The 18733-nt window shown below is 41.8% G+C and overlaps 1 protein-coding gene across 5 annotated transcripts in view; it reads right to left on the reverse strand.

The window, feature by feature from the left end:
* Positions 1-18733, reverse strand: part of LOC145343028 (kelch-like protein 5) — a 115746-nt gene that overhangs the window by 38616 nt on the left and 58397 nt on the right. For 4 of the 5 annotated variants that reach the window (XM_080188784.1, XM_080188794.1, XM_080188774.1 and 1 more), the window contains one exon: positions 15067-15279. The exons of the other annotated variant lie outside the window; for it this stretch is intronic. In XM_080188784.1, coding sequence (XP_080044910.1) covers positions 15067-15279 — 213 coding nt within the window. The remainder of the gene's footprint in view (positions 1-15066; positions 15280-18733) is intronic. 5 annotated transcript variants of the gene reach the window in all.

The following is an 18733-nucleotide window of genomic DNA, read 5'->3' on the forward strand; positions in this document are numbered from 1 at the left end:
ATGGTAATGACGTTGAATGACGGCTAGATCCTCTCTTGCTGAAGAGAGTTATTGTTTGGTACTTGTGTGGCATGAAACTTGTCAGCCCAAACCTGGATATTGTCCAGGTCTTGCTGCATTAAGACACGGACTACTTCAGTATCTGAGAAGTCGTGAATTATACTTAACATTGTACAGTCATCTGCGAACATCCCCATTTCTGATCTTATAATGGAAGGAAGGTCCCTGACGAAGTAGCATGTTTTGGGGCTGAGACGCTTGTGATCTCACCAAAACCCAGTACAATTGCAGCAAGACTTCTTTATTTCTGTACTCCAATCTCCTTGCAATGAAGGTCATTTGCCTTCCATTCGGACTTGAAACATTAACTCTCTCTTCATAGATGTTACCACACTTGCTGAGCTTTTCCAGCACTTACTGTTTTAGTTTAGTTTGTCATAAGTAGGCTTACATTAACAATACAATGAGGTTACTGTGAAAATCCCCTAGTCGCCACACTCCAGTACCTATTTGGGTGCAATGAAGGAGAATTTTGTTTAGCATGGCCAGATCACCTAACCAGCACGTCTTTTGGACTGTGGGAGGAAACCGGAGCACCCGAAGGAAACCCACATAGACACGGGGAGAATCCGCACAGACAGTGACCCAAGCTGGTAATCGAACTGGGTCTCTGGCACTGTGAGGGAGCCGTGTTAACAAGTGTACCATGATTTTTATTTCAGATCTCCAGCATCTGCGGTATTTTGTTTTATTATACAGAATAAAAGAGGATGAACAAGGTTGGAAGAGATGTTAAGAATGGAAAAAGGCCTGTGTGTAGCTTAAACATTGGCATAAAGTAGTTGAACTAAATGGCATGTTTCTGTGCTGTATGTTAACAGTGTTAACTAAATTTAAGTATGTACAGTGCGAAAGTGGTCTCACTGGTCAATATTTTATTGGGATTGTGCAATTCCTCATGCTTTAAGCTTGTCCTCATCAGCAACCTTGTAAATACGGCCCGATACATTTGCTCACCATGCAAGTTTGAAACAAAACTATCCTGCGGGATAATGGCAATCCCAATCAGATCATTGCTCACTGTATATTGTGCAAATTCATGAATGGGCCTAAGGCAGCCAGTTTCAGTGCTGGAAAGTGCCCAAACTGCCTCAGATTACCCTGGAAGGATAAGAAGGATAAGACTGGAAAACGGCTAATGTTACGCCATTGTTTAAGAAGGGTAGCAGGCAAAAGGCAAGGAATTATAGGCCGGTTAGATTAACGTCTGTTTTAGGAAAATGCTTGAATATGTAATCAAGGAGAAAATAGCGAGGCATCTCGAGGAGAATTGTTTGATAGAGCAGACGCAGCACGGTTTCGTTAAGGGGAAGTCGAATCTGACGAATTTGTTGGAATTCTTTGAGGATGTGTCTAGGGCGGTGGATAGAGGAGAGCCGGTAGATGTGGTGTTCCTTGATTTTCAGAAGGCGTTTGATAAGGTGCCGCACAAGAGGTTGTTACAGAAGGTTAGGGGGCATGGAGTTGGGGATAGGGTGTTAGCGTGGATAGAGGATTGGCTGTCAAATAGGAGGCAGAGAGTGGGGGTCAATGGGTGCTATTCGGATTGGCTGTCAAATAGGAGGCAGAGAGTGGGGGTCAATGGGTGCTATTCGGATTGGCAGTTGGTGACTAGTGGAGTGCCCCAGGGATCGGTGCTGGGGCCTCAGCTATTTACCATTAATATAGATGATCTGGAGGAGGGAACCAAGCGTATGGTGTCGAAATTTGCTGATGACACCAAGATTGGGGGAACGGCAAATTGTGCGGAGGGTGTGGAAAGTCTGCAGAGGGATGTAGATAGGCTGGGCGATTGGGCAAGGAACTGGCAAATGGAATTTAATGTTGGCAAGTATGAAGTTGTCCACTTTGGTAGGAATAATGGTAGGAAGGACTATTACTTACATGGCGAAAAACTGCAGCATGCTACGGTGCAGAGGGACCTCGGGGTCCTTGTGCATGAGTTGCAAAAACCCAGCCTGCAGGTACAGCAGGTGGTCAGGAAGGCGAATGGGATGCTGGCCTTCACAGCGAGGGGGATTGAATATAAAAGTAGGGAGGTCTTGCTGCAACTGTAGAGGGCACTGGTGAGGCCGCAGCTGGAGTACTGTGTGCAGTTTTGGTCGCCGCACTTACGCAAGGATATTTTGGCCTTGGAGGGAGTGCAGAGGAGATTTACTAGGCTGATACTGGAGTTGAGGGGTTGAACTATGAGGAGAGGCTGAATAAACTAGGCTTGTACTCGTTAGAGTTTAGAAGAATGAGGGGACATCTCATTGAGACATATAAGATGATGAATGGGATGGATAGGATAGAGGTGGAGAAGCTCTTCCCGCTCAGAAAGGACAGTAGGACTAGAGGGCACAGCCTCAAGATAAGGGGGGAGCAGTTTAGAACAGAGTTAAGGAGGAACTTCTTCACTCAAAGGGTGGTGAATCTCTGGAATTCTCTGCCCATCGAAGTGGTGGAGGCTGCCTCGCTAAATATATTTAAGATGCGGGTAGATAGGTTTTTGACAGGCAAGGGGATTAAGGGTTATGGCGTAGCTGGCCATTTCATGTTGCTACTTTGCAGTACCAAGAGTGGTATTTTGCACTTACAGGATGCTGCTGTGAAGCCAGAAAGACTTTCTGCATTACACAAATGAATAATGTGGTATATGAACTTCAGTACCAATGTGTTGCCAGATATGTAGGCTGGATGACCCAATAGGTAGTGGATCACATCACATAGCATGTCCCTTCAGTTGTTAGAAACAGGGCATTTACTGACCATACTCAACAAGCCCTCACTTGCAAAGCTCAGAACATAGTGTTCAACATTAGTAAGGAGGTTTCATGGTCTCGTTTGTTCCGAAACAGTAAAATCCTACCCATGATTAACAGACCTTTCCAAAGTCCGCCTCTCGCCCGCTCCAATTCCCGTGGCAGGCGGGACAGCAAAATTCTGGCCTAGACATGATTCAGTGATTGCATAACAGTTGCTAAACTATCCTGATTGTGCAAAGAATTACACTGACAATCAATTTTGGGCCTAAATTTTACACTCTCCCAGTGGGTTTTGAGGTGGTGGGGAGGGGAGCATGAAATTTCACAGACGGATTCCTTTTGGGACTCGGACACAATTTCATGGCAAGATGGGTAGGACCTCGACTGGGAAGCCTGCCCTTGCCCCTTTTAAGACTTTTAACTGGCCAACTCCAAGGCATCCCCTACCCAGTTACCCTGTCTCTTAATGCACACTGGCTTCCTGCACTTGGTCCCAGGCACAGCACTGCAGTGCCAGGAGAGCTGTTAGCTGGGGAGAGAGAGAGATGCTGGCGTTGATAGTGAAGCAGGGATGGTAGAATGGGAGAACGGTTATTCTTGCTCTGATTTCAATACAATCAGCTTTACTGGCATGTTTAGGCATCCCCCTCCCCTCCCCCCACATCCTTTTTTGACAAAATGTCTTAAGAATCATAGAATCTCTACAGTGCAGAAGGAGGCCATTAGGCCCATCGGGTCTGCATCAACTACAATCCCACCCTGCCCCTATCCCCATAGCCCCACATATTTCCTTGTTAGTTCCCCCTGACAAAAAGGGACAACTTACCATGGCCAATCAACCTAACCTGAACATTTTTGGACTGTGGGACGAAACTGGACCACCAGAGGAAATCCATGCAGACACGAGGAGAATGTACAAATTCCACACAGTCAGTGACCCAAGCCAGGAATCAAACCCGGATCCCTGCCGTTGTGAGGCAGATCTTGCAAGAAAACCTGCATGTTTCTCCGAAGAGTAAGATACCAGTTTTCAGTCAGACCCTGACACTTTGCCATTTTTTGATAAGATTCTGCCCAGAGAGTCTGAATAAATGGGTAATTTTTAGGTGAGGAAAACTGTTACTACTGGAGTGCCACAGGGATTAGTGTGAATGGCTCAATTATTCATGGTCTATATTAATGGCTTGGATGAAGGGGCTGACTGTATTGTAGCCAAATTTACTGAAGATATGAAGATAAGTAGGAAATGAAGTTACAAGGAGGATACACAGAGTCTGCAAATGGATATTGATAGGTTAAGTAAGTGGGCAAAAGCTTAGTAGCTGGTGTATAATATGGGAAAATGTGAGTTTGCCCACTATGGCAGGAAGAATAGAAAAGCAGCATATTATTTTATTGGAGAGTAATGCTCCAGTATAGAGGAAGCTGGCTGTCCTTGTACATGAACCACAAAAAGTTAGCATGCAGGTATAGCAAATAATTAGGAAGGCAAATAGAATGTTGGCTTTTATTATAAGGGGATGGAGCACTAAAGTGGGAAAGTGCTACAACTCTACGGGGCATTGGTGACACCACACCTAAAGTACAGTGCGCAGTTTTAGTCACCTTAAGGAGGAAATACTTGCATTGGAGGCAGTTCAGGGAAGATTCACTAAGTTGATTCCTGGGTCAAAGGTGTTATCTTATGAGGAAAGGTTGAGCAGGTTGGGCATATTATCAATGGACTTTAGAAGATTAAGAGATTATCTTATTGAAACATAAAAAGATTCTGAGGAGGTTTGACAGGGTAGATACTGAGAGGATGTTTCACCTCAAGGGGGAATCTAGAACTGGGGGCCACAGTTTCAAAGTAATGGGTCTCCTATTTAAGGCAAAGATGAGGAGGAATTTCTTCTCTGAGGATTGTTAGTCTTTAGTGAGCAGTGGAAGCTGGATCATTGAATATATTCAAGAGGAGCTTGGGCAAACTTTTGTTTCACAAAGAAAGTGAAGTTAAAGCCACATTGGACTAGCTGTGATCTTATTGACACGCAGAGCGTGCTCAAGAGGCCAAATGGCCTTCTGCTCTTATTTCTTATGTAAGTATAGAAAGCACTTTGGCAGATCTGGATACCACAGCAGATGGCAGGATTCAAGCGGGAATAGTAGGCGAATGAACCTCAGGAATACCTGGGGAACGGTTAACATGTTCATATGTGACACAAAATACCATTGTGATGAACAGCTCAAAGCAAAACAGTAGGGTTCTCAAAGTGACAAAGTAACTGTGGAGTTAGATAATTGTTGCACTTTGATAGTGTGTGGAACAGTTTGGTTAAAATGTTATCAATATTCACTCAGTAATGAGGTTTGACGCAAGGTCAGGTAGTGCAGAAGTTCTACTTTTAGGTTCGAGGGTGGCAACACATTGAGGTCACTAAAAAGAGTGGTGACTCCATGCAAAAGAGCTGGATTATCCACTTCGTTAGTACTGATGTGGTCTAGAGTGAGATATCTTTGCAATTAAGTAAAGCTTTCATGAAAAGGATAAAAATGAAAATGGACATGGAATACGATGAGGTAATTGTTTTTGGATAGTCACCAAATCTGTAGTTTAACTAGTCTGGATATTATTGCAGCCCCTTAATCAGAATGTTGGAGAAGTATTAATGGTATCAGGTAATAAGAATCAGAGAGAAAAAAGGAAATAGTCTTAAAGCTGCACAGACAATTTGGTTACCTTTCCTGTCAATGATTTAAAATTCTGCTGAAGGATGCAGGTGTAATTGAGAAGCACAAAAAGCTCAAAGAAATAATGCAAAATGTGAAATACGAATGAAATATTGGAGGACACCACTATGTCCTATTATAAGCCTTCCTTTAACTCGTGACATTAATGAAGTAGTTACAAAGACAGAAATATTTTTATTTTAGATTTTATAGACATGGCAACCAGATTTGGTCTTTTTACAGTAATATATGGCGAGGACAAAAGGGTAATTGTGAATAAAGTCATGGAGAAATGGATAGTGAGCAAACTTGGGACATCAGCTAAGTTTCTGACTGATCATGAAGGGAAATCTGTGAATGATGTGCTTAGAGACATGTGTGAAGTCTATTTGTTTTGTAATGTTGTTTGAGAGTATGATTTATTAAAAAAGAAAAAAGGGAACGCTAACTGTATAAATTAAGGTAAAATATAGACATAAAGGAGGTGGGTTGTAGACTTTTGAGTACTTTGTGAAAAATTAAAATTGAGTAAAGATTGTCTTCTGATTTCCTCTTTCACCAACTAGCTATCAGAAGTTTAGCATTGTAGATTCTATGTATAGTGATTGTACGTAATTCCTTGCCAAAAATATGTACACAAAAATTAAGGCAATCTTTTTAAAACTATTTCACACGCACAGCTATTTGTCTTGGACATTTTTTTAAACTGTTTTATTTAATCCTCACCTTCTGAAATATGCAACATGATGAAACAAAAGCTGCTGCTTCTGCTTGTTATGCAGTTGATTACTGTCACATTTAGGAAAACCTCAGGGATTAATTTTGGAATAAATGATACTAGTTTGCACAGAGGTTGCATGCAGAGCTTTAATTACCTGCCAAGCTGTCAATCTGAAGGTTAGCAATAACTAACCTATCATTTTGTCATTTTATTTATGCAGAGTTTTAACATTTCAAGTTTGAATGTTCCGTGACGCTGTAAAGCTGCATATTTTTGTCTTGGATCAGCAAACAAGTTTTCTCAAAAATTTCAGTAGCTGAATCCTGGAAGCGATAGTGTAGAAATGGACTACTTTCTATTAGAAGCAGCAAGGGCCCGGTTTTACCATCAACTTGCACTCATTTTCAGGCAGGAAAATTTGGTAGAGTCAGGCGTGAGGTGAGTAGTACGATCCTCAGTCTTAGCATCGGTTCCCCCTTTACCAAGACCCAAAACTGACTACGATCGGAACTGCAGCTACAATGGGCACGACGGCCATTTAAATGCATTTAAATTGACATAGTGGGCTGCATGCCCTTACTGGCACTCCCCTTCTTTACTACCACATTCACCCAACCAGAATTGGCTCGAAACAGACTTGCTCCACAGAAGTTTGATTCGGGTGCTCCAGTTAGTGAGGAGCTAAGTGCCAAGAGAGTCCGACGACTCTCTGCTTGAGATAGGTGGGTGGGTGGGTGTGGGATACGCTGCCACTCTGCCTGAGATCAATGAGGGGGAAGGGGGGGGAGGGACTCACGATCGGTCTGGGTGGGGATTGGGGGTTAAGGGGATCAGTAATTTGAAGGGGGGTGGGGCAATGTCTCTGGGGCCAGGGGGAGGCATTATCTGCCTGGGAGCGATACGGCAGGGGAGCCATATTTTATCTTTTTTTTGTGCATGTGCAGTTGGAGACACCGTTTGGAGCTGCAGGATTTCGGGTGCATTTAGCCCCTTCCACAGGCTTGTGCAGTGCGATTCGGAATCACTGATATTTTTGCAGGCAGAATGTGTATAGGGGCACCTAAAAACAGGATCTAAAACACTCCTAATTTCAAGTCCACCAGCACTTAAAATCAAAATTGTAAGATCGGGCAGAGGTACTTTCAGATCAGACAATACTGTTCCCAAAACTCTTGGAGATGGAGGGTGATAGAGGATGCCATTGCCTACCAAGAGGTATTTCTGGAATATTCTTAGTCCTCCTGACAAATTACAGTTATTAAACAAACAGTAGATATAAGTCCCATTGAGGGCTTTGGAAGAATACAAAGGGTGGGATTTTCTGGCTGCCCTCACCCCAAAACCGGAAAATCTCGTCCAAGGTCAACGGACCTTTGCATGGTCTGCCTCCCGCTCACTAAGATCCCTGTGGCAGGCAGGACAGGAAAATTCACCCCAAAGCATTTACTGGACTAAGGTCCAGTTTGTATTGGCACCTGGGTCCAGTATCTGGATGATGAGAAAAGTCAAATTAATTTGTTAAATGTCGATTCTTATCAGATGCTAACAGACGAGCATTTTTCGGCTCCTTCCCAAATTTTTGGCACTTGCCTTTTTTATTTTGTCCATCACAAAGCTACAGGCTGAGAAACCTTTACCATCATCAAGAACAAGGGGATTTCTAGGAATCAGGTTGATCTTCAAAAAATAAAATACAGCACAATATGGCCGAATACCATATGTTCACCCTCCTCCCAATCATCAAAGTGATGGACCAATTCATCAACAGTGCATTCAGTTTGGGTTCTACCAGAGCCACCGAGCTTCAGATTTCATCCCCACCTTGATCCTGTCATGGATACAAGTTGAAAGCTGTCAGAGGGATAGATGTCTCTTACATCTAGAAATATTCAACCAAGGAGCCCAGAATAAGCTAAATGGCAGGAGTACAGGGAGTGTCAGCAGGAATGTCCTACAATTAATTAAGTCATTCAAGACCGACAGGAAGGTGAATAACGTTGTCAGAGGCCAAACATCGCAGCCTCAGGGCAAAGCAACAGGAGTTTCTCAAGCTAATGCCCTTGGCAAAACTACCTTCAACTGCTTCATTGATGATAAATCCTCATTTAAGGTGAGCAGAGGATCAGGTCACTTGAATCTGGATGGTACAATTATTCTGATAAAGAAATAGTCCATGCCAACCTGCAGCAGGATACAGTCAATATTCATGGTTTGGACTGATAAGCAGAAAGTAGCATTTTAGTATGCAAGTGCTGAACAACAAATCACTCCAGCAACAAAAAACTCAACTACCCCCACCAGAGCTTATTAAAGTTATTCCTTACTGATAGTTAGATGCAAGAAAGTTGGCAACAGAATGTGCTCAATTGATGTGTTTGCTGCTTATGGTTTTATTGGGTGGCAACTTTGAGTATCAAACACCATCCCCCATGTGCACATTCTGCAGCAGATACAGAGCTTAAGGAAATAATGCTACCCAGATGTCTCCACTCGTTAGTTATAAATTAAATACTCCAATTTTTTTTCTCCCCCTGCCACACTAGGTGGAAACTCTGGAAAAACTCCACTGAAGTTAAAGCAGACTTGAGGAGAATTCTTGTTGAAATTCAACTGCATGATCTGAAAATTCAATGTAGAACTCATGAGTGAGTGCTGCACTGTTAGCTGAGATAGTAAGTTCACCTATGTCAAACACCTACGAGACTACAGCTCACCCTTCAACACTATTATTCCCATGAAATTAATCTCCAAACTCCATAGCCTGGGCCTCGGCTCCTCCATCTGCGACTGGATCCTGGATTTCCTGAATCACGGACCATAATCAGTAAGGATAGGCAACAACACGCCTCCATGATAATCCTCAACACCGGTGCCCCACAAGGTTGTGTTCTCAGCCCCCTACTATACTCCTTATACACCTATGACTGGGCAGCCAAATTTCCCTCCAATTCAATTTTCAAGTTTGCTGACGTCGCCATCGTAGTAGATCGGATCTCAAATAATGACGAGACAGAATACAGGAATGAGATAGAGAATCTGGGGAACTGGTGCTGCAACAATATCTCTCCCTCAATGTCAACAAAACGAAGGAGATTGGCATCAACTTCAGGAAGCATAAAGAAAAACATGCTTCTGTCTACATCAACGGGGATGGAGTAGAAAGGGTTGAGAACTTCAAGTTTTTAGGTGTCCAGATCATCAACAACATGTCCTGGTTCCCCAACGCCGACACAATAGTTAAGAAAGCCCAGCAACTTTTTCGGAAGATTAAAGGAAATTTGGCATGTCAGCTACAACTCTCACCTACTTTTACAGATGCACCATAGAAAGCATTCTTTCTGGTTGTATCACAGCTTGATAGGGCTCTGCTGCTCTGCCCAAGACTGCAGGGAACTACATAAGATCGTGACTATAGCCCAATCCATCACGCAAACCAGCCTCTCATCCATTGACTCTGTCTGCACTTCCTGCTGCCTCGGCAAAGAAACCAGAACAATTAAGGACTCCACACACCCTGGACATTCTCTCTTCCACCTTCTTCCTTTGGGAAAAAGATACAAAAGTCTGAGGTCAAGTACCAACCGACTCAAGAACAGCTTCTTCCCTGCTATTGTCAGACTTTTGAATGACTTACCCTGCATTAAGTTGATCTTTCTTTATTCCCCAGCTATGACTGTAATACTATATTCTGCACTCTCATTTCCTTCTCTATGAACAGTATGTTTTGTCTGTATGGCGCACAAGAAACAATACTTTTCACTGTATGTTAATACATGCGACGATAATAAATCAAATCAAATTAGACGGCAAACTGAGCCTCAAAAGCCTGCTGAAAGGGCATAAAAGATCTCATGACACTCTCTGAAGCAAAGTAAGTTATTTAATAACAACAGAAAATGCTGGAAAAAAACGCAGCAGATCTGGCAGCGTCTATGAAAAGGGAAAGGGAGTTAATGTTGAGTCCATATGATTTCTTTAGAATTAAAGACAGGGAGAAACGTGACGGATTATATGCTGAGTGAAAAAAGGGTAGAAGGTCAAAAAGCAGATCAGAGATGGGTGGGAGCTAGGAGAGATGGCAATAATGATATATAGGGCATAAGATAGAGGAAGTATGAAAAGCCATGGAAGGTGCTGTTAGTGGCATTAAGGTAAAATAACAACATGTGTTAACAGAAGAACAAAGATCAGGGCTCAGTATAAGCAAAACTTAAGAAGAAATGACAGATGGCCAAGTGAAGGGGGGGGGTAGTTAATGTTGGGACAAAAATAATTTTTGGATGAATAAGAGGGGTCAATATGGAGGAGAAAAGTCACAGTCTAAAGTTATTGAACTCAGTATTGGGCCCTGAGTTTCTTACGTGGCTTAGCCAACATTTTCCCTCAGACACTCTAACATGAAAGGCAAGTCAAACATTTCCATTTGTGAGATTCTGCTATCTGATAATTGATTGCAGTGTATGTCTACAAGACAACATTCAAGATCAATCTATTGAATGCAAAACAGTTTAGGATGCCCTGAGGATGTGATAAGAATTTATAAGAATGCAAGTTTTTTCTTTCTGCTTCATTATCAGAATTGTGATTGCCTGATATTGTAGTATCTGATCTGATTGGCCTTATAATGCAGTTTAAACCATAGGTAGGCTACTGACTAAACATCCAGCCATAAATAAAAGATTATTTTCTATCGCCAGTCTATTTTAAATTAGTGACCATACCTGGCACAGCTGTAGGGCTGCTACAGTTAGCTTCAGTGCCCTCAGGCTAAGAGGTTAAAAAAAAAATCAACCTGAGTTCCGACTTTGGATTGTTATCCAACAAAACCCTGCTGGAGAGTAAACAGCATTTTACCCAAACTATTTATTTGCGCTCACAACGAAGCAGTTTCCATAGACAGATCTATGTTGCCTACAAAAGAAACTGAACGCTGAAACATGAATGCTGAAAATTTGAAACAAAAGCAGAAAATGCTACAAATACTCAGACAGGCCTCGCAGCACTTAAGGGGAGAGAAAAGTGATAATGTTGTTAGGACAGATTGTCAGAACAAAAAAATCATCAACCTAAAGTGTTAATTCTGTTTCTTGCTTCTTAGGTGCTGCCTGACTTGCTGAGTGGATATAGCATTTTCAGATTTTATTCCATGCTGCCCATAGCCAGTGAGTGAATTGGCTTAGCATCACTTAGGATTAATCTTTCCCAAGATAATTCATATTGCATATTGAAAAGGATGCTAACCATTTCATATCAAATACTTCTGGCTAAATTAAAGGGCACAATCTTACATGTCATTCATGCCACACTCCCACTGCAGTGAAGTCAGTGAATTTGGCAGTCAGCCAAATCTCCATTCACTGTGGTGGGATGGGAAAATCCCACCAGCATGAACGGTGGTAAGATTCCAGTCCACAGGTCAGATTTATTACAGGAATAAAACAAATACAGAAGCAAAAGAGATAGAGCAGAGTAAAACATACTGCTAAACTTTCACCAAATTTTTGCCTGCACTAAATATTAATGGGTGAATTCTCTGGAATCCCCCTTCCCTTGCAGTGTGTTTTCCCATAGCGGGTTCAATGAAGTTCTTTGCATTGTACATTCATTTGTTTGGAAGTTTAAAGTTTATGTAGTGTCACAAGTAGGCTTACATTAAAACTGGATAGAAATTACTGTGAAAATCCTCTAGTTGCCACATTCTGGCACCTGTTCGGGTACACTGGCCAATGCACCTAACCAAAGAACAAAGGAAATTACAGCACAGAAACAGGCTCTTCAGTCCTCCAAACCTGCACCGATCATGGTGCCCGACTGGATTAAAATCCCCTATCCTTCCATGGGTCATATCCCTCCGTTCCCATCCAATTCATGTTTTGTCAACATGCCTCTTAAAAGTCACTATTGTATTTGCTTCCACAATCCGCCTGGCAGCATTCCAGGCATCCATCACCCTCTGTGTAAAAAATCTGCCTCTACATCTCCTTTAAACCTTGCCCCTCACACCAACCTATGCCCCCTAGTAATTGACTCTTCCACCCTGGGACTATGGGAGGAAACTGGAGCATGGGGAGAACATGCAAACTCCACACAGAGAGTGACCCAAACCAGGAATCAAACCCAAGTGTCTGGTATTGTGAGGCATTAGTGCTCACCATCCACCGTGCTACTGGGGAACTTGCTGGGGGAAGGGCAAGGGCAAGAGCAAGAGCAAGGGGAAGGGGAAAGGGAGGATTCAGGGTCGGGTGGGGGGCGCATTTCAGTGCAACCAGAGATCCTGCTGGTGAGAAGGTCTGGAACATCCCAACCAATATGTTTGAATTCTTCTGCTTCCACCTGTAATTTTTTTATTTCCACGTCATTTGGACATGTAAAAATCACCATCTTATTCTCAAAATCACAACAGCAAGTGGAAGTGCATAACACTGCAATCACTATCTGGAGATAGGTTCAATACATCAAGCTCAAAAGCAGAGGTTGAAATATGACAGGTATTGAATCTGTTTAATGGATGTACAATGCGAAGAACGATAACCAAACTAGCAGGGAAGAGGACCATATCGAATCAGCCACAGTTAAAGAGACTGTGGTAGGCCACTCGAAAATAGATACGAAACTTCCCAAAAGTTTGTTCTGTGGGAATTAGAACAAGTTAGCTCTACAAATTAACACCACAATACTGGCAGACTGCCCTTGCAATTCTCCCTTTCTACTCACCACCAAGCATTCCCTTACCCAAATTTGTTGCTGGACTTTGGCATGCGGCTGAAATTTGAGACGTGAAAAGGCAAGTTACATCATTGTTCCTGATTATCACTTGCACATCATTTGATTTGTATTGATAAGATCCACAGGAAAATTTCCTTTGGTCCTCAGGCCTTTTCATTTAGGTGCAAAACTACTGTGTGCCATCAAATCATACCTGACTTGGAATAATGAAGATCCTGGACCTCAAAGCTTTTGGAACCTTCACCTGTCTTCAAACACATCTTAACCTTTATTGGCAATCACAGATTATGAGTCCCCCCAATTCCCTAATTTGCATGAATTATCTTTGTGCAGACCTGAGGCAGTAGCTAAACAATAGTGAATTGATTAGGTTTCCTTCATTGCAGTGACACAGAGGCAAGCTTCCTGTTCTTAAAGTAAGAAAATAGTTTCGAAAGAATGTTTGTATATTTGTCTCATATCCTCCTTACATGAAAACAGATTAAATCTCATCAGAATACTTCAAACAGAAATCATGTTAAATTTCCAAGACATAGTCGAGCTAAAAATTCATTGACAAAGTATGTGTTGTAACATAAAGAGGGAGAAGTTTTGTATTTATTAAAATAGGAATGGACAGGATCAGTCTGTGAAACTACTTTGATCAAATAGCTTTGACACTGACTGTTTACTGTCACCCATTAAGAATGCAACTTGGAAATCACACTCTAAGGGTCCATTAACTGCACTCAGTATGAATTACTACCAGCCAGAAAAGCTGAAAATAGCAATGGACCGAGTCCATTATTACTTATTTTTAATAAGATGAAGAGAAAGCGCAATCAATCAATTAAAGCGCTGTAACAGGCAGCATATTGAATAAAATTATGTAAATAAAAAATGGCAACACAGCAGCTGATTTTCTTCTGCTACTGTGAGCGCATGTTAAGCGGTTAAGAACTGATACTAACCTTCACAGGATTAGTAAAAGCAAGCAAATTTCAAGAGTAAATCCATTATTTTTGACTAATTAGCCCTTTAAATTTCCTGGTGCACAAAGCTCAGTGCTTTACGTGAGCATAATTTGGAGTTGGAGTAGCGTCTGGAATGGTGGCACAATGGTTAGCACTGCTGCCTCACATCATCAGGGACTCAGGTTCAATTCCAGCCTTGGACGGCAGTCTGTGTGGAGTTTGCACATTCTCCCCATGTCTGCATGGGTTTCTTCAGAGTGCTCTGGTTTCTTCCCACACTCAAAAGATGTGCAAATTAGAAGGATTGACCACAATGAATTTCCCCTTAGTGTCAGAGAGATTAACAGGCCAAATACATGGGATTATGGGGATAGGCCATGATGAGATTGTTGTTGATGCAGGCTTGATGGGCCAATTGGCCTCCTTCAGCAGTGTAGGGATTCTATGAAACTTTGGGAAATGACGAGGGAGATTATTTTACTCTTGCCTCATTTGGATATTACAATAAAACATCCCTCTGCTTTGTGTGTGGATTTTCATAACCCAATATCTTTCTCACCTGTTAGAGTATGCATTATATGCAGAATATATTTTAAATTTTTTTTTGTTTATTATCGTCACAAGTAGGCTTCCACTAACACTGTATAAGTTACTCTGAAAATCTCTTGGAGGGGGATCCCTTAGAATAGGTAGTCCGCCAACATTTTTGGCTAGAATGTTCCTTAAAAGGAGTGCACTGGGGATAGGAATATAGCTTCCTGTCTTTTGGGTAAGAGAAAATCGTGAACCGTGATCCCATCACCCGAAAAACTGGGGAGTTACATGAGATGGGAATGATTTAATTCTGATAAGCCCACTTTATTCCCGATTGTAGTGATGGGCTGATTCCTCCCCTTCGTTTAAAGGGAATGATCTCGCAGAGAATGATGAAAATCAAAATGAAAATGGGACCACAGATTCAATAACACAAGTCAAATTAAAATGCACCATATATCATTTGTTGATGATTTTTATTCTCTCTGAAATGAAAGGTTTTCCATTTATTGTTGACGAAGACAGTGTCTCTTTCATGAATTAAAGGAATCAGCTAAATAATAATCGAGAAAAGCCATAAGACCACATCATAATTGAAAGCAAGAATGTAATTTACCTGAGGACAGAGCAGAGGGAGTCTGATGTAAGCCAACAGTTTGCTAAGTTCTTTCTGCCTGTTATCGGTATCATGCCGAACCCAGCTAAGCAGTGCATTCAATATGGTTTCTTCATTTGGTATATTCATGTCATCACTGGCCAACAACTTAACTATCTCGTTTGCTGGCAGTAAGAGAAATTCCTGATTCCTTATCACATCCATGAAGTGCTCCTGGAACAAAAGAAGAAATATCACCCCGTGTTCTTCTTAAGCAGGTGTACTGTAAGTATTTTAAAATGGGATTAAAAGCAAATGAACAATCTGGTGCTTCGCACAAAAGAATGCAAAATGGAAGCTGATGTATCTGAAAAATGTTAAACAGATTGTATCTTCTGCCATATTTGTTACCTGAAAATACAAAAGTGAATGAGCGCATGCAATTTAAGGACAAGGAGAAATTTCAAAAATGACTGCAACTTTTATGATTGATTAATCACGGAACCATAAAAACAGCAGATCTGGAATTTATTCAAAGTAGTTTATGCAATGAGTTTCCTTATGTAAATGACATGTATACATAATTAGTTGACTGTGCATTTGAGCTAGCTGAAAACCTTGCATGAATGCTTTCCTGTTAACCATTTATTTTGATAGTTTCATTTAGGTCTTGCAATGTCCTTTTTGCTTGAGAAAGCAAGGTAGAGGACAGTGGCATTTAAGATGTTATTACTGACCCCAGTGGACCATGTACTTTGTATGGAAGTACCTGTAACAGTAAGTACATGCATTGGATGCCTGCCAGATGTGAGGAACTGCCAAACTAAAGTGTATAGAGCCTTGTTGGGGTTTGATGTGCTATTGCCACCACTCTCCCTCATCGGGAAAAAACAAAATATTGACCTGACAGTTCCCGTTGTCAGGAGAACCAAATTGTCTTGTGATCCTTTTCCTTCTTTAAGTGTCGTGTGTACGCCTAAAGCTGACCATGGTTGCTACAAAACCTGTCTCCAAACTCTGTGGCCTAAGGCCTCGGCTCCTCCCTGTGTGGCTGGATCCTAGACTTCCTAACCCAAAGACTGCAATCAATAAGTATAGGCAACACATCTCCTCCACGATTATCCTCAATACTGGTGCCCCACAAGGCTCAGTCCCTTACTATATTCCTTATACACCTATGATTATGTGGCCAAATTCCCTTCTAACTTGATTTTCAAGTTTGCTGACAACACCACCGTAGTGGATCGATCTCAAACAATAATGAGACAGAACACAGAAACGAGATAGAGAATCTGGTGAACTGGTGCGACAACAATAACCTCTCCCTCAATGTCAGTAAAACAAAGGAGATAGTCATTGACTTCTGGAAGTGTAGTGGAGGATGTGCCTCTGTCTACATTAACAGAGATACAGTGGAAATGGTCAAGTTTCTAGTTGCCAGATTGCCAACCTGTTCTGGTTCCCCCCCACGCTGACACTATAGTTAAGAAAGCCCATCAATGCCTTCACTTTCTCAGGAGGCTAAGGAAACTTGGCTACGACTCTTACCAGCTTTTACAGATGCACCACAGAAAGCATCCTTTCTGGTTGTATCAAAACTTGGTATGGCTCCTGCTCTCCCCGAGACCGCAAGAAACTACTAAGGGTCGTGAATGAAGCTCTGCCCATCACGCAAGCCAGCCTCCCACCCACTGACACTGTCTACACTTCTCGCTGCCTCGGAAAAGCAGACAGCATAATTAAGGACCTCACACACCCTGCACATATTCTTTTCCACCTTTTTCCATTGGGAAAAAGGTACAAAAGTCTGAGGTCATGTATCAACTGACACAGCTTCTTCCCTGCTGTCATCAGACTTTTGGATGGACAAACCTTGCATTAAGTTGATCTTTCTCTACACCCTGGCTGTGATTGGAACACCACATTCTGCACCCTCTTCTTTCCTTCTCTATGTGTGGTATAGTTTTTCTGTACAGCATGCAAGAAACAGTACTTTTCACTGTACAGTAATACATGTGACAATAATAAATCAATGATTCTGCCTCTGAAGGGGCTAGGTGCCTCTTCCTTCTAGGCATAAGAGCCCCTAAAGCTGGCAGGTAGCCAAGAAGTCAAGGTCTTGGAAATCCCCAGTCGAAGGAGTTCCCACCTGTTCCACATCACTGCTTGTGCAAGGGGAATGTAGAGATTCCACCCATTACAAAGATCTGTGAGAATACCTAGCATAGTCTAAGAGATGGTGCCTGCAGGTCCCAGTGAACTTTACAAGCTTTCCGTTGAATCTCTGCTAGATTCATGGTGAGAGTGCAACAGAGGAAGTGAGAATTTTTGGCTGCATAAAGTCTAAAGGCAAAGAGACAGTAAGTGGCCCGATTTGCAGCTATTCTGACAGACTCCTGTAGACAGAGTGCCAGTTCACCTGAAATCTTTGCCAATTTAGGGTCAATTTGTCTGCTCTCAGGCCTTGTCTACCAATAGTTTTACAAGAGAAAACAAACTATTTTGTGTGACAGAGACATACAATTGAAAATTTATTAAAGGAAAATTATTTAAAAATTCAATTCAAATCTTTCAATCAATTTCTGCCAGACACAAGTCAAGATTCAGAATTTGACATCGATTAGTGGCACAACTCAGAGAGCATAAGCAAGCCTCTGATAGTGAATAGAAGTGTCAAATTGGCACTACTGCAAATGGTCTTTTGGAGCTCGAGGTAGGGGAAAGGTGCGACAGAATAATCACAGAGCAGGAGGCCAGTCAGCCCATTGAGTCTGCACTGGTTCTCAAAGAACATTCCATTAATCTCTCTCTCCCGCCTCATCCCTGTAATCTTGCATATTATTTTTCAGATAGTCATCCAATCCTCTTTTGAATATCTTGATCGAATCTGCCCCTATCACTCTCTCAGGAGTTTGTTCCAGATTCCAACCACCCTCTGGCTGAAAATATTTTTTCTCACATCACTTTTACGCCTTTGATCAATGAGGCAATAAATAAGAACAATTATACTGACTTCTGCCCAAAAAGATTGTTGGACATTATCGTCTTCAATATGTCATCATCATCATTGTATTAGTTTCTTGTTATAAGCAGATGGGCTTACCACTTATCTATCTACAGGTCCATCTGAAAATTGCACCAATGGAGCAAGCAAATTTCCCCCCCGCCCCCTCCAACCGTCACAGATTGTCAACTGCTGACTGCCCATTGTACAGAGAGGAAACAGGTGGCCTGCAGTTGAAAATCACCTTACTATTCTTTGGCTGTAGGAGGAGGCACCACTCCTTTTATTTAGGATAAGCAGTGTGCCGATATATTAGTGACAACAGAGAAATAGAAGAAGTGATAAAATACGATGCTGTCTGCTCCATTTATTTGAAAACTACTGAAGCTTTAGCCTATCCATCAAAACTTGGCTGTTTGTGGTTATAGTCCACGCAGTGATTGATAAATCTCACGTATTTAAATGAGTCTGTAATGGGACTGTGGCCAGATGCACGAGAAAGATTAGTTAGTCGTGGAAAATATTATGTTCTTTGATAGTAGAATTCAGCTGATAAATTGAACCTGACATAAATATAGTTATATATTTTATCTTACTTGGCATACAAAAGGGATTCAATCTTAGATTTAAGCACTTGCTCTTTTGGGCAAGAGAAACATATAGAACTATTTTGAATAACAAGCT

The sequence above is a fragment of the Carcharhinus amblyrhynchos genome, chromosome 1, assembly GCF_965287045.1.
Source record: "Carcharhinus amblyrhynchos chromosome 1, sCarAmb.v2.hapA, whole genome shotgun sequence".
NCBI lineage: Eukaryota > Metazoa > Chordata > Chondrichthyes > Carcharhiniformes > Carcharhinidae > Carcharhinus > Carcharhinus amblyrhynchos.